Source organism: Panthera pardus, unplaced genomic scaffold, assembly GCF_024362965.1.
Source record: "Panthera pardus isolate Hobbes unplaced genomic scaffold, ASM2436296v1 HiC_scaffold_7, whole genome shotgun sequence".
In the NCBI taxonomy this organism is placed as follows: Eukaryota; Metazoa; Chordata; class Mammalia; order Carnivora; family Felidae; genus Panthera; species Panthera pardus.
In genome coordinates, this window is record NW_026527002.1 from 33,702,704 (window position 1) to 33,715,912 (window position 13,209).

The window sequence follows — 13,209 nt, forward strand, 5'->3', positions numbered from 1 at the left end:
TCAGTTTGTTGATTGTATAAGCATTTGAGACTCAGAATCCACAATGCCACCATGTTTTTGGATTTCTTTTTCTTTTTTTTTTTAATTTTTTTTTTTCAACGTTTTTTATTTATTTTTGGGACAGAGAGAGACAGAGCATGAACGGGGGAGGGGCAGAGAGAGAGGGAGACACAGAATCAGAAACAGGCTCCAGGCTCCGAGCCATCAGCCCAGAGCCTGACGCGGGGCTCGAACTCACGGACCGCGAGATCGTGACCTGGCTGAAGTCGGACGCTTAACCGACTGCGCCACCCAGGCGCCCCTGGATTGCTTTTTCAATCATGGAAGCGTGGCATTTTCAAAGGAATTGCATAGCAAAAGATGAAGTCATGATAGCTGCCAAAAGAATTCATTTCTTTCTTCTTTGTGTTTAAGAGTTGGAAGTATTTCTTGATGACCTTAGTTTAGAATGTTAAATCTTAGACGTGGGACTGAGTAAGAGGAAGATGACCTCAGTGGAGAGTGTTAAATCTTAAAGGTGGGACTGAGTGAGGCTCAGAACTCCATTTGTATTTTTTTTTCATTCACTATTACATTTCTAAGACCCATTCAATGTTGTTGCCTGCAACTGTAGTTCATTCATTCTCATTGCTGTATAATGTTCCATTATTTGAGTTAGCCTAATTAACTTAACCATTTTTCTACCAGTGGACATTTGACTATCAGGTTTTTTTGTTGTTATTTTGAAGTATGTTTACACTTGGCACACAGGTAAAAAATTTTCGTATTCTATATCTAGAATTGTTCATTGAAGGATATGCAAATGTTCAACTTTATATGATAATGCCAAATTGTTTTCCAGTGATTGTACCAATTTTAACACCTACCAGCAGGATTTTACCAATTTAAACACCTAGTCACAGTGGGGCACCTGAGTGGCTCAGTTGGTTAAGCCTTTACTTCTGCTCAGGTCATGATCGCATGGCTCATAAGTTCGAGCCCCACATCAGGCTCTGTGCTGACAGCTCAGAGCCTGGAGCCTGCTTTGGATTCTGTGTCTCCTTTTCTCTCTACCCCTGTCATGCTCATGATCTTTCTCTCTCTCAAAAATAAACAAACATTTGAAAAAAAAAAATGAAACACCTGGCAGCAGTGTATAAGAGCCACCATTGCTTTACTCTTTTTTTTTTTTTGCCATTATTTGGTACTGTCAACATTTCTAGTTTTTATCATTCTAGTGAGTTTAAAAATAACATTTCGTGTGGTCTTGAGTTTCTCTGATGAATAATAAGATTCTGCATCTTTTCACGTACAAATTGACCTTACAAGTTTCCTTATTCTATAAAATTCCTGTTCAGGCTTTTTGCCCATTTGACTACTTGTGTTGTTTTATCTTATTTTTTATAGAAGTTCTCATATAGTTTAAATACTAATCTTTAATCAGCTTTATGTTTTATAAATATCTTATAATTTATAGATTGTCTTTTAGTTTGGTTTATAATATTTTATGATAAACAGAAGTTCTTGGTTTCTACATAGTAAAAATATTTACACTTTGCTTTTTTGGTTAGTAAGTTTAAGAAATCCTTCTGTTCTGGGAGGGCACAAAACAGTTTTCTGCTCTAATTTCTTCTAAAAATTTTAAAGTTTTCCTTTCGTATGTACATCACTAGTCCATCTTGAATTGATTTTGTATATGATGTAAAGTGAGGATCCAATTTAATTTTTTCATATAGGTAATTTCAGTCTTATTTAGTAGTCCCTCTTTTCCACAGATCTGCATTGTTATGTCTGTTACATGAGGATGTCCTTACATACCTTGGTCTATTTTGGGGCTTCCATTTCATTTCATTTATTTCATCTTGTTTATCTTGTTTTATTTACCTTCTATCAGTCTTGGCAGGCATTTGTTTGTTTTAGTGTTCTTTTATTAAAATAATTTTTTTAATGTTTATTTATTTTTGAGAGAGACAAAGAGAGACAGAGCACAAACAGGGGAGGGGTAGAGAGAGAGGGAGACACAGAATCTGAGGCAGGCTCCAGGCTCTGAGCTGTCAGCACAGAGCCAGACACAGGGCTGAAAATCACGAACTGCAAGATTATGACCTGAGGCGGGGTCAGACACTCAACTGACTGAGCCACCCAGGTGCCCCTGTTTTAGTGTTTTCTAAGAACTCTGACTCTGTCGATTCTTTCTGTCACCTTTTTTCTATTTCATCAGTTTCTGTTCTTTATTATTCCATACTTTTTTGGGGTTTTTTGCTGTTAATTTCTTTCTAACTTAACAGATTGACCTTACTAATTGAAAGTTGAAAACTTACTAATTTTCAACCATTTTTCTTTCCCTAGTATAAGTTTTTAAGGCTATAGATTTGCCTCTAAGTTGACTTTTCTTGTATCCCACAAATTTTTATATGGTATGTTTGTTATCTTCCAGTTCTTGCTTGTTTGTTTTTTTTTTTTTAATTTTTCAGCATGACTTCTTCTAACCTATGAAATATTTAGAAGTTTTTTTTTTCTCTATTTGTGTTTTTTAAAATTTTTCTTCCATTATTGATTTTTGAACTTAATTGTATATGATCAAAGCCTGGGAACAATATGATTGATATATATTCTTTGAAATTCAGTGAGATTTTCATTATCTTCCAGTATATGTATTAGTTTTCTGTATGCCTCATATATGCTTGAGAAATGTTTCTTCTTTCTTTCTTTCTTTCTTTCTTTCTTTCTTTCTTTCTTTCTTTCTTTTTCAAGAGTGAGCACGGAGGGGGGGAGAGAGGGAGAGAGAACCTTAAGCAGGCTCTGCGCCCAACATGAAACCTGGGCGGGGCTTGATCTTGCCACCTTGAGATCACGACCTGAGCCAAAATCGAGTTGGACACCTAACTGAGCCACCCAGGTGCCCCAAGAATGTTTATTTTCTAATTGTTTGGTATATGATTCTGTTTAAGTTCTGCTTATTCATTTTGTTTTTATTTTTATTTTTGACCTATGAAAAATTGGAGTGTGTTGAAATCACCCATGACAATGCCAATATGTCAGTTTCATCCTGTAGTTCTAAAAATCCTTTGAGGCTTTTTTTTCCCTTGCCAAGAGATGGTGAATTTTGTTTTGTCTTGTCTGGATAAATATTTGATTTGCTCAGGAATGTTTCAGGGCAGTAAGAGTAGGAAAAAGCACAGGATGTAGAGGTCTATTCTGAATAATCCTTTCCCCTCATTTTAATCTTATTCATCAGAGAGAGTGGCATATTTTCAGTACTGCACTTATAGGCTGGATTCTTCAGGTTTCTTTGGCTCAGGTGCAGAGTTGGAATTTTGATCCTTTTAGCATGTTTCCTTTCAGACTCCTTCCATTTGTCTTTGTTCCCTTCCTATCTTAGGCCATGATGGAGTTCCCACTTCTACCTTTTTGGACACTCACCCCATCTAGTTTATTTTCATCTTCCCAGGTTCATCCTTCCTGAGATGATAGAGCTGGAGCTACTTTCCCCCCATGCCTTGTAGGAGATTGCTGCTCTGTTTGAGCTCTGAAATCAGCACAAGGATTAGCACTTCACCAAGCTTCCTCTTTTAATGGAGGGGACAGCATTACCTTCAGCAGCTAATCAGGTTTGGGTGGATTAGAAGTTGGAGAGTGGCAGTCTTCTGCCTTACTGTTTTATTTTCCAGACATCTCACTTTCTCTCCTTCATGCATCCTGCTCTGACTTCTGACAGATGCAGCTGAAGTCCCAGTTTGAGATGACTCACTTCCTGTCCTTGACCATTCTTGTTCTGGAGTTTCTTTGCCTTGCCAGTTTGAGTGTCTCTCCTAGGGCTGTCATTCTAGTTTGGGTTCATCTAACTGATGCTGCATTGTCTCCTGTTACTTGTGTAGCTGCTTTTTTTACTTCTTATTATTCTGTTATAGCTGGGTCAATAGGCTTTGCTGCTCCAAACATAGAATCTGCTCCACTAAACTGGGAGGTGCCAGCCAAGGAGTCCTCTTCCTTAGGAATACTCTGCAGCTTTAGATTCAGTTTGGTTCTTTGGGAGAGACCTCTGTCATCATGTCTCTAATCATCCCCAGAATAATTGTCTTTGGAGCTCCTCACTGACCATCATGTCTATCATATTGGTCTTCATGGTGGTCCCACTCCCTCTGTAGTCATCATCCCTTAGTAGCCACTACCACATTCACTTCTGCTGTTTATCCTGGAGCCATAGCTTCAATCATAGTCTCTGCTGTGTTGGTCATTTTAGCAATCCTGGCCTCCATAATGATCATATTTGTCTTCACAGCGGTCATCACCTCTTCTAGGTAGTCATCCAAGCTGTGTGTTTGGATGTTTTCTGAGAATCCTGATTTCTTCCTCAGCCAGAAGAAAAACCATCCTTGTCTTTAACTTGAGCTTAATCAGGAGTATCCATTGGAATTTTAACCAGAAACTCTTCATTGAGGGCATTGAGCAAAGAAGGCAAGTTCTCAAACTCCACATAGTCAAAACCTTTCAATCTCTTTGAGTTGCTGGGTTCACATGGTAAATGCACTGCACTGATAGTTAATCCTCTAAAGAATTCCTTAATGGAGACTTCTGTCACATCACCAGTTGTGTTTCCTAGAAAAGTGGTATAGAGTAGCAATTTGGGAAGATGGCTCTGGTCAATAATGGGTTGCCAGGCAGCCTGTAGAGCAGTGGTCAGGATGCAGTGATTCGTTGGAGGTGCCTTATACATGCTGTTATCATTACTGTATCAAGTGGTTGATACATCTTCCAGATCAGTCCCACTTAGTGGTTTGGAGACAGGGATGCTTCCCCTACCAGTGCTATCATCCTCAGCCAGAAAGTCTGTTGGGGAAATGGTCTTCCCCTTCTTTTTTGCTGAGGCTGCTATGTTGGGGAGCATTTTCTTTTAAACATGCAAATTAAAAATTTTATGTCTATTTACTGAATTGAACGTCTTGTCATTTTCTTTGTTCTCCTTAATAATGCTGTTTGTCTGCTTTCATAACTAATCCCACCTGTCTTTTTGTTTATATTTGTCTCATATGCTATTTTCCATATTTTTAAAAATTCTGTTAGTATCTTTACTAAGTGTCTTTTTTGAAATTATCCATATATATTTGTTGTGATTATTTCTGTATTTGGATTCTCTTTGTGCTTTCTTATAGTTCTGGTTATTTATGCTTTTAAAAATCTGTCTAGACTTTTATGGATTAGTTGAATTCTTGGGTTTTTTAAATTCTTTTCTACTCTACTAGCTTGGAAATTATACTGTCATTTCTATTTTATGATTACCCTTGAAATTCTGCTGAGAGTGCAGTACAGTCTAAAATTAAACCAGATTATAATCCCTCTGCAAGGGATTTACATAATTAGCTCCTATAATAAAATGTTGTTGTTATTTTACTCAGACAATATTTATTTAGATTTACTTGTATGGTTACCAATTTCTTTGTCCTTCTTTCCCTTGCCTCTTAGAGCATCCTTCTGTGGTAATTTTATTCGTATATGAAACATGTTCTTTAGATTTTCTTAAGGTAAAGGTCTACTGTTGATAAACTCTCTTGGTTTTTCTGGCAATGTCTTAATGTCTTCCATATTCTCCAAAGAGAGTTTTAGTGGTTGAATAATTTTTGTCTCAGTTCTTTGTAGATATGCTTGTTGTACCTTCTATGCTTTCATTGTTGTTAAGAATTCTGTCACATTATTCTCTTCCTTTGTAATGTCTTCTCTCTGGCTGCTTTTATTTAACATGGTCCTTTGTTGGTGTCCTGCAGTTTCACTACTGTGTGGCCACATGTGAATGTCTTTATTTTTATCCCACCTCTTTTACATATACATATACATATACATATACATATACATATACATATACATATACACATGCTGTATTTCTTAGAATTGTGGATAAATGTCTTTCATTGTTTCTAGAAAATTAAGTCACTTTCTCTCCTAGTATGACCTCCTCTTTCTTCATTTTCTGGAATATGAGTAGAAATATATGTCAGATTACTTTCATGTCTTTTAGCCTTTCTTTGGTATTTTCCATCTGTTTATTTCAGTACTTACTTGTTAATGACTTTTGCAGATTTATATTCAAATTTACTGATTCTTAAGTTCTATCTGGTCTGAATAAACTATAGAATTTAATAATAATATATTGAGATCATCTCATTAGTTATGACGAATGTGGCATACTGATGTGAGTTTTTATATACCCCACATGGAAGCTGAGTGTGGGGTATATGAGAGCTCCATTATCTTCTCAACTTGTATAAATCTGAAACCATTCTAAAAGAAGGAGTTTAAGCAAATTCTGTCAGGTTTATTTTTCAAATATGCAATGCTATTTTTCCAAGTCTTTTTGCTTGACCGTGTTTTATCTTTTATTGTTAAAACTAAATTTTTAAAAATTTATACTTAATCTGTACTATTAATCATCATAATATGTAAAGTCCATGTAGGCTCAGAGAGTATTATTTTTTGTTTCTACTCATGGTGACTTGTTTTCTTATAAGTTTGATTTTTTTTTTTTTTTTAAACCGTAAGCTCATAACTGGTTGCTCTTTATCTTGGGTAATCACAGTGGCTTAAATTGGGGTCCATTCCTGCGAGCATATGTATATTTCTGCTGTGTTACAGGTTATAGCAGACTTGGGTTCTTGCTTCTTGTGGGAGTCTCTGCTCCCTTACCTGCAGCAGACCGAGTGCTTTATCTCTTGATCCCAGCGCTGCTATCAGCATGCACATCCAGGGCAATATTCTAGTTAAAAAAAATGTATTTTTTGCTTACTACTCGCTGTTATATTTCAGCTTAGTTAAAAGGTTTTTTTGTTGTTGTTTTTTTGGTTTTTGTTTTGTTTGTTTTTTTGCTATTATATGGGGTGGGAGCAAGCTTGATAATTTTTTATACTTCTTGAAAATATAACAGTGTTTGAAAACTATACTGGTTTTAATTTATCCAGGATCTTTTACACTGACGCAGGAGGACCTTTCAAAATATTTAGTATACCAGCTACTTAAAATTAAAAGCCTTCAGTTTCAAACCTTCACCATTGATTTTCTTCATTGTCCATGGATTATTGAAAGTTTCTATTCCCATTGATTTTCTTCTATGAATATGACACCTGACGTACCTGCAGGTGATATAATCCTTGAGTTGGTTTTCTCACCTGCAGAATAACAGCATTGGCCTAGATGAGGTTGCAGAATCTGTGAATAAATGTTAACCAAAGTTAATTAATCAAATAGTAAGCAACTGTTTATCTTTTTTTTTTTTAATTTTTTTTAATGTTTTTATTTTATTTTTGAGAGAGAGAGACACACAGTGAGAGTAGGGGAGGGGCAGACAGAGATAGAGACAGAATCTAAAGCAGGCTCCAGGCTCTGAGCTGTCAGCACAGAGCCCAACATGGGGCTTGAACTCACAGACTGCAAGATCATGATCTGAGTCGAAGTCAGACGCCCAACTGACTGAGCCACCCAGGTGCCCCAACTGTTTACCTTTTTATACACATACACACATATATACAGACACATAATATATGCAACTATAAATAAGTGAAGAGAGAGTATAATGATTTTGAGAGTGTTAGATTCCTGAATTTGGGGGAATGATCTAAATGGAGCATAAAAAAGACTACAAACAGGGAAAAACAAGATAAACATTATGTTCATTAATTTCTCTTCATCTTGAGTAGAATGTTCCATTTTATCCTTCCTTTAGTGGGTTAAAGGTGGATAGAAATTTAGTCTTAAAATATTTGCCATGTAGAGAAAAGGTGAAGTAGCTCAGCTTTGTATTTTACTTTAAAAAGTAAAAACTGAGGTGAAGGAATGAAGTAGAACATGGAAAAAATTAACTAAAGAAATGTAAGATTTACTGGAGACAGGATAACAAATGCAATATATAAATCTAAACTAGGTCCTATAGTGAAAAAATATGATAATGCCTTGTTTGTGACAGTCGAAATTATAGAATATGGACTGTATAATAGAGAATAGTAATGTACTAGTTAAATCCCTGAATTTGGTCGTTGTTCTTGTGTTATTTAAGAGCTTTGTATTAGGAAATACACATTGAAGTATTAAAAGGTGAAGTGCCAATTTACTTAGGTGGTTCAGATAAGTAAGCAAGTAAATAAATGAAGTATATCTTATATAATAAAAACTATTTGTATGTTTATTTTTTTTATAGACTAACCCTGGATTCTTAGTATCATCATTTATTTTGTCCAAATTGACCTAAATTTGGTTTATTGGCCATATTCTTCTTTAATGCTTATAGTACTAAGTTTTCATTTTAAATGGAAGACAACTGTGAATATGTCATTTGATGAGTTGAAAATAATGTATTAGGTACAGTTTCCTAATTGATTTAAACTGTTTTAATCATATTGAAAGTTACACTCCCTTGTCTAACACCTGAATACACTTTTTAATAGGTTTAAGCTGAATATTGGGACATGGCCACTGCTTCACCACGTTCTGATACTAGTAATAACCACAGTGGGAGGTCACAGTTACAGGTAACTGGTAAGTTATTTTCATAATAACTTAATATAGCAATTCCCTGCTGAACCTTCCTTTTTAATACGCAATTCAGCAAACTTATTCCATAAGTGTCTTTTCTTTTAGTTTCATACTGTGGTGTGTTTGTTGCAATAGGCCTTAAAGGTAGAGACCTTCTAAAGTATTTTATTTACTCAGTAAATATTTATTGACCCTGTGCTGAATGCAGGGAAGATATATCCTCTTTGGTAGTGGGAAAATTTGGGTATTAGAAAAAACATCATTGAAATGGTTGTTCTTAAATGGTTACTAGAGTAGAGAAGGATGTTGAAGGCTGTTTTTCATTTATTTAGCCATCCAATCATTGGCCAGAATTTAATTAGAATTACATATAAGAAAACATAAGGCCCTAGTTCTCCAGGAATTTACTGTGTAGTATTAAGACAGGTTTGTTTTATATGGACAATTATCATTCAGAGTGATTATTAACTAGATGCAGTGAGAACTTAGAGGAACGTGTCTTTACTCTGCTTGGGATCGGAGATGGCCTGCAGACACAGGAGAATAGGGTAAGAGAAGGACTCAGAGCATAATACTTTAACTCTTGCAGGAGGAGTCAAAATTCATCTCAAATTAGATTGGAAGCAAAGAGCATTAGAGGGAGAGGGAACAGCATTTGCAGAAGATTAGAGTCTTGGTTAGCAGGTGAATTCATTCATTATATATCAACAATATAAATAACTGCAAGATAAAAAATTCCTGGAGGTAAAATATATATTGGGGAGAGGGAGAGGGAGGGAAGAAAGTTTATAATAGCAAGATTGGCAGTGGAATTCTAGTTAGACAATGAAATGAAATAAATATATGTACCCAAAGGAACCAAGTTCTAAAATAATAAGTGAAAGATGTGGAGTAGTGTGCATAGTATACAACCATATGGATATAAAAAAGGAGGGATGTGTGTATGCAGCTCTGTGCTTAGAATATCAGAACCAGTATTTGCCTCAGGAGAGGTGGGATTGAGAAGATACTGTAAGAAGATACTGTAATTCCTATGGTACTTACGCTATGAGGTCAGTTGTTCCTAGGGTTTTCAGTGACCAGGGCTAGGAAATGTTTATGTCTTAGAAAGCAAAAACCAAATCCTGAGTTCATGCTGATATTTCAAATTCAAAATGGCTGTAGTCTCTACATACCATTTTCCACTAAAAGGAGAAAAATGATATTTTTACTTTATTTGACTTTATATTTCTATCTCTCTTTCTCTTAACCCAAAAATCTTAATTCCAGATGACATTAACATAATTATGTCTGTTTTATCCTAATGCACACATACAGATTGCCAACATTAAAATTACTAAAAACAATAGACCCAGTTTATGATTTCTTTGTAAGTTGCCCTCCTTAGGGTGTATAGTCAGAATACCATGTTTCAAAGTAACTTAAAATAGTTTCCCATTTGGTTATATCACCAAGTTGATAATCAGTTGGGCTTATTGCTTTCAGTTATTTTTATTTTTGTTTATTGCATGTAAAACATTTATATAGTTCTGGAGTTAAAACTGTTAAATCAAGGTGTATTTGGAGAGGTCTGGTTACTCCATGCCACTCCTCCCCCTTCTCTCCTTACCTAAAAATGTACATAAACATTTTTATTAGCTTTAGTTTGCTTTTCCATTACTTCTTTTTGTTTTTTTAATTTTTTTTAATGTTTATTTTTGAGAGAGAGAGAAAGAGGGAGACAGAGCACGAGCAGGGGAGGAGCAGAGAGAGAGGGAGACACAGAATCTGAAAGGTTCCAGGCTCTGAGCTGTCAGCACAGAGCCCGATGTGGGGCTCGAACTCATAAACCGTGAGATCATGACCTGAGCTGAAGCCCGACGCTCAGCCGACTGCGCCACCCAGGCGCCCCTGCTTCTTTTTGAAAATTTAAGCAGATATGTATAGTATATGTGTTCATATCTCTCCTCCCAACCCCCACTTCTTAGGCACTTTTCTTCATTTTACAGTATTATCTTGGAGCTTGCTCCATAGCAGGGTATATACCTTTCTGGTGTTGCATAGTATGTGCTCTGTTGAATAGACATACCAAAGCTAATTCAACTAGTCTCCTGTTGATGGACATCAGGATTCCATTCTTTTGCTATTACAAATAGTGCTACAATAAAGATTTATGCAAATGTCATTTCTTGTTTTTGCTCATGTGTCTTTAGGATAGAATCCTAGAATTAAATTGCTGAGTCAGGGAGTAGATACATGTAATATTGCCATTTATTGGCAAATTCCTCTCCATACGGTCTGTACCATTTAGTGTTCCTGGATATCTAAGAGAGTGCCTATTTCCCCATAGCTTCATCAAAAGATGTTATCAAGCTCTGGGTTGTTGACAGGGAAGAAGTAGTATCTTGGGAGCGCCTGGGTGGCTCAGTTGGTTAAGTGTCCGACTCGTGGTTTTGGATCAGGTCGTGATCTCATAGTTTGTGAGTTCAAACCCTGTATCGGGCTCTGTGCTGAGAGCACAGGCCTGCTTGGGATTATCTCTGCTGCTCCCCCACTTGGGCTCACTCTCTCTCTCAAAATAATTTTATTTTTTAATGTTTATTTATTTTAAAAGTAGTATCTTGGTGTCATTGTAAATATCATTTCTCTCATTATGAGTGAGGTTGAGCCATGTTTAAGGGGTATTGTATTTCATCTTCTGTGAACCATGGGGGTGTATGTTTTGAGGCAATTCCCTGGATGATTCTGATGTGTACTTCACTTCACAACCACCTAGGTAGGTAATTCCTAATATTTCTTCTTTTGCTCTACATAAGAGGCTTACAGCCACATTTTTCATTTTCAGTGTTATTTGTGCAGGACCTGTGGCTAACATATCTGAGGTGTAACTTTGTTTTTGGTCCTGACCTTTGTGTGAGTTCTTAGTTGAAATAACAAAAACTTGATCTGATTGATTTGAGCCAAAAACTAACTTACTGAACAGCTATCAAGTAGCTCATAGAATCACCATAAAGTCTAGAGAACCAATTGGAAAATAGTTGTGGACCAGAGAAGTGTAAGTAGCCAAGATAATGCCACCATGGTATTTATCATTTTGAGTATCAATTACTCTTTTGAAATACAGTGATGGTCTTGGGAAACTGAACTTGGACCTATGCTAAATGGCACCAGATTTTAGTCCTTGCTTTTCTCTTTTCCCCTTTCCTCCCCTCCCCTTTTACCTTTCTTTCATTTTGTTGATCTAATTTTTTAAAAATACGAAGCACTGTATAATCCACAATCTTAACTGATTTAACAATACCTTTTGGAATAAATATTTACTATTTTACTAGTAAAGACTGAGAATCAGATCAAGTGTCTTCTGTTAGGAAAATCCCAAGGTTTTAGAAGTCTAAGTTGTCTGTCGCTCCTTTTATTAGAGAACAGTGACCTCTGTTGATATTTCTTCTTTTTGTTTTTGTTTTGTATTGATATTTGTTTTATTTTTAAAATAATCAGTACCATGTTTAAGACCCTTCTGCTATTACAGTTTGGCAGGTATGATTTATAAACTGACATATTCTATTAACTGATTTATTTTTATTCCTATTTCTGTTCTTAACACATCTGATTGGCAGTAGCAAATAAGAATATGAACATTGATCATGGAAAGAAGGAAAACTGTAAAAAAAATTAAAAGAAAGTTACCCACCGTAATATCGTGATCTACTAGAGTAAAGCATGCACATAAGCATAGTAGCAAACATACGCATACCATCTAAAAATAGTTGAGATTTCAGGCTTTCTTTAGGAAAGGATAAGAAACAGAGTGCAAGGCATATAAAAATGTAAGACTTGAGATTGAAAAGCTACTGCACTGTTATGTTCACATTTGTAAATTTTTAGCTATTGTGTCTTCTATTACTTTCACCTTTTAAATTGTGATCATATGTATCATAATTTTGTATGAGTGTTTTAACTTTAACTTTATTTAGCTTTATTCTTTTCAAATGCTTCAACATTTATGGAATAATCTATCTTTTCCCATGGATTTGAAATGCTACCATGATCATATACAAACATCTTATTCTTTTTTTCATCTCTGCCCTTACATCGTAGATTATTTTAATTTTAATTTTTTTTTTAATTTTTTTTTTTAACGTTTATTTATTTTTGAGACAGAGAGAGACAGAGCATGAACGGGGGAGAGTCAGAGAGAGAGAGGGAGACACAGAATCTGAAACAGGCTCCAGGCTCTGAGCTGTCAGCACAGAGCCTGACGCGGGGCTTGAACTCACGAACCGCGGGATCATGACCTGAGCGAAGTCGGACGCTTAACCGACTGAGCCACCCAGGCGCCCCTTTAATTTTCATTTTTAGTACTTTACATAATATATTGGGAGAAGTCTCATTACTTGGTATTTTAAAATATATCTGCACCATTCTTTTTTTTTTTTTTTTTTTAACCTTTCATTTGAATTTTTGAGTCATGCCTTCCCTTTTCCTCTGCTGCCATGCCGTCCCAAAACTCCCTCAAAACCAATGTTAATGTTTTCATTTAGATCGTTTAAAAATAACGTATTAAGGGTCCCTGGGTGGCTCAGTCAGTTAAGCATCCATCTTCAGCTCAGGTCACAATCTCACAACTCATGAGTTTGAGCCCTGCATCAGGCTCTGTGCTGACAGCTCAGAACCTGGAGCTTGTTTCAGATTCTGTGTCTCCTTTCCCTCTCTCCCCCTCCCCTGCTCCCAGTC

General features: G+C 36.0%; 1 protein-coding gene and 1 pseudogene across 5 annotated transcripts in view; one reads left to right on the forward strand and one right to left on the reverse strand.

Annotated features, from left to right (window-relative positions):
• Positions 1-13,209, forward strand: part of WWP1 (WW domain containing E3 ubiquitin protein ligase 1) — a 133,667-nt gene that overhangs the window by 25,115 nt on the left and 95,343 nt on the right. For 2 of the 5 annotated variants that reach the window (XM_019453395.2, XM_019453394.2), the window contains one exon: positions 8,409-8,499. The exons of 2 other annotated variants lie outside the window; for them this stretch is intronic. In XM_019453395.2, coding sequence (XP_019308940.1) covers positions 8,430-8,499 — 70 coding nt within the window. In that variant the 5' untranslated portion in view covers positions 8,409-8,429. Of the gene's footprint in view, positions 1-414; positions 518-8,408; positions 8,500-13,209 lie in introns of all 5 variants that reach the window. One more of the 5 variants, XM_019453396.2, reaches the window with a different exon arrangement.
• On the reverse strand, positions 3,246-4,867 carry LOC109269272 (eukaryotic translation initiation factor 4B-like; annotated as a pseudogene).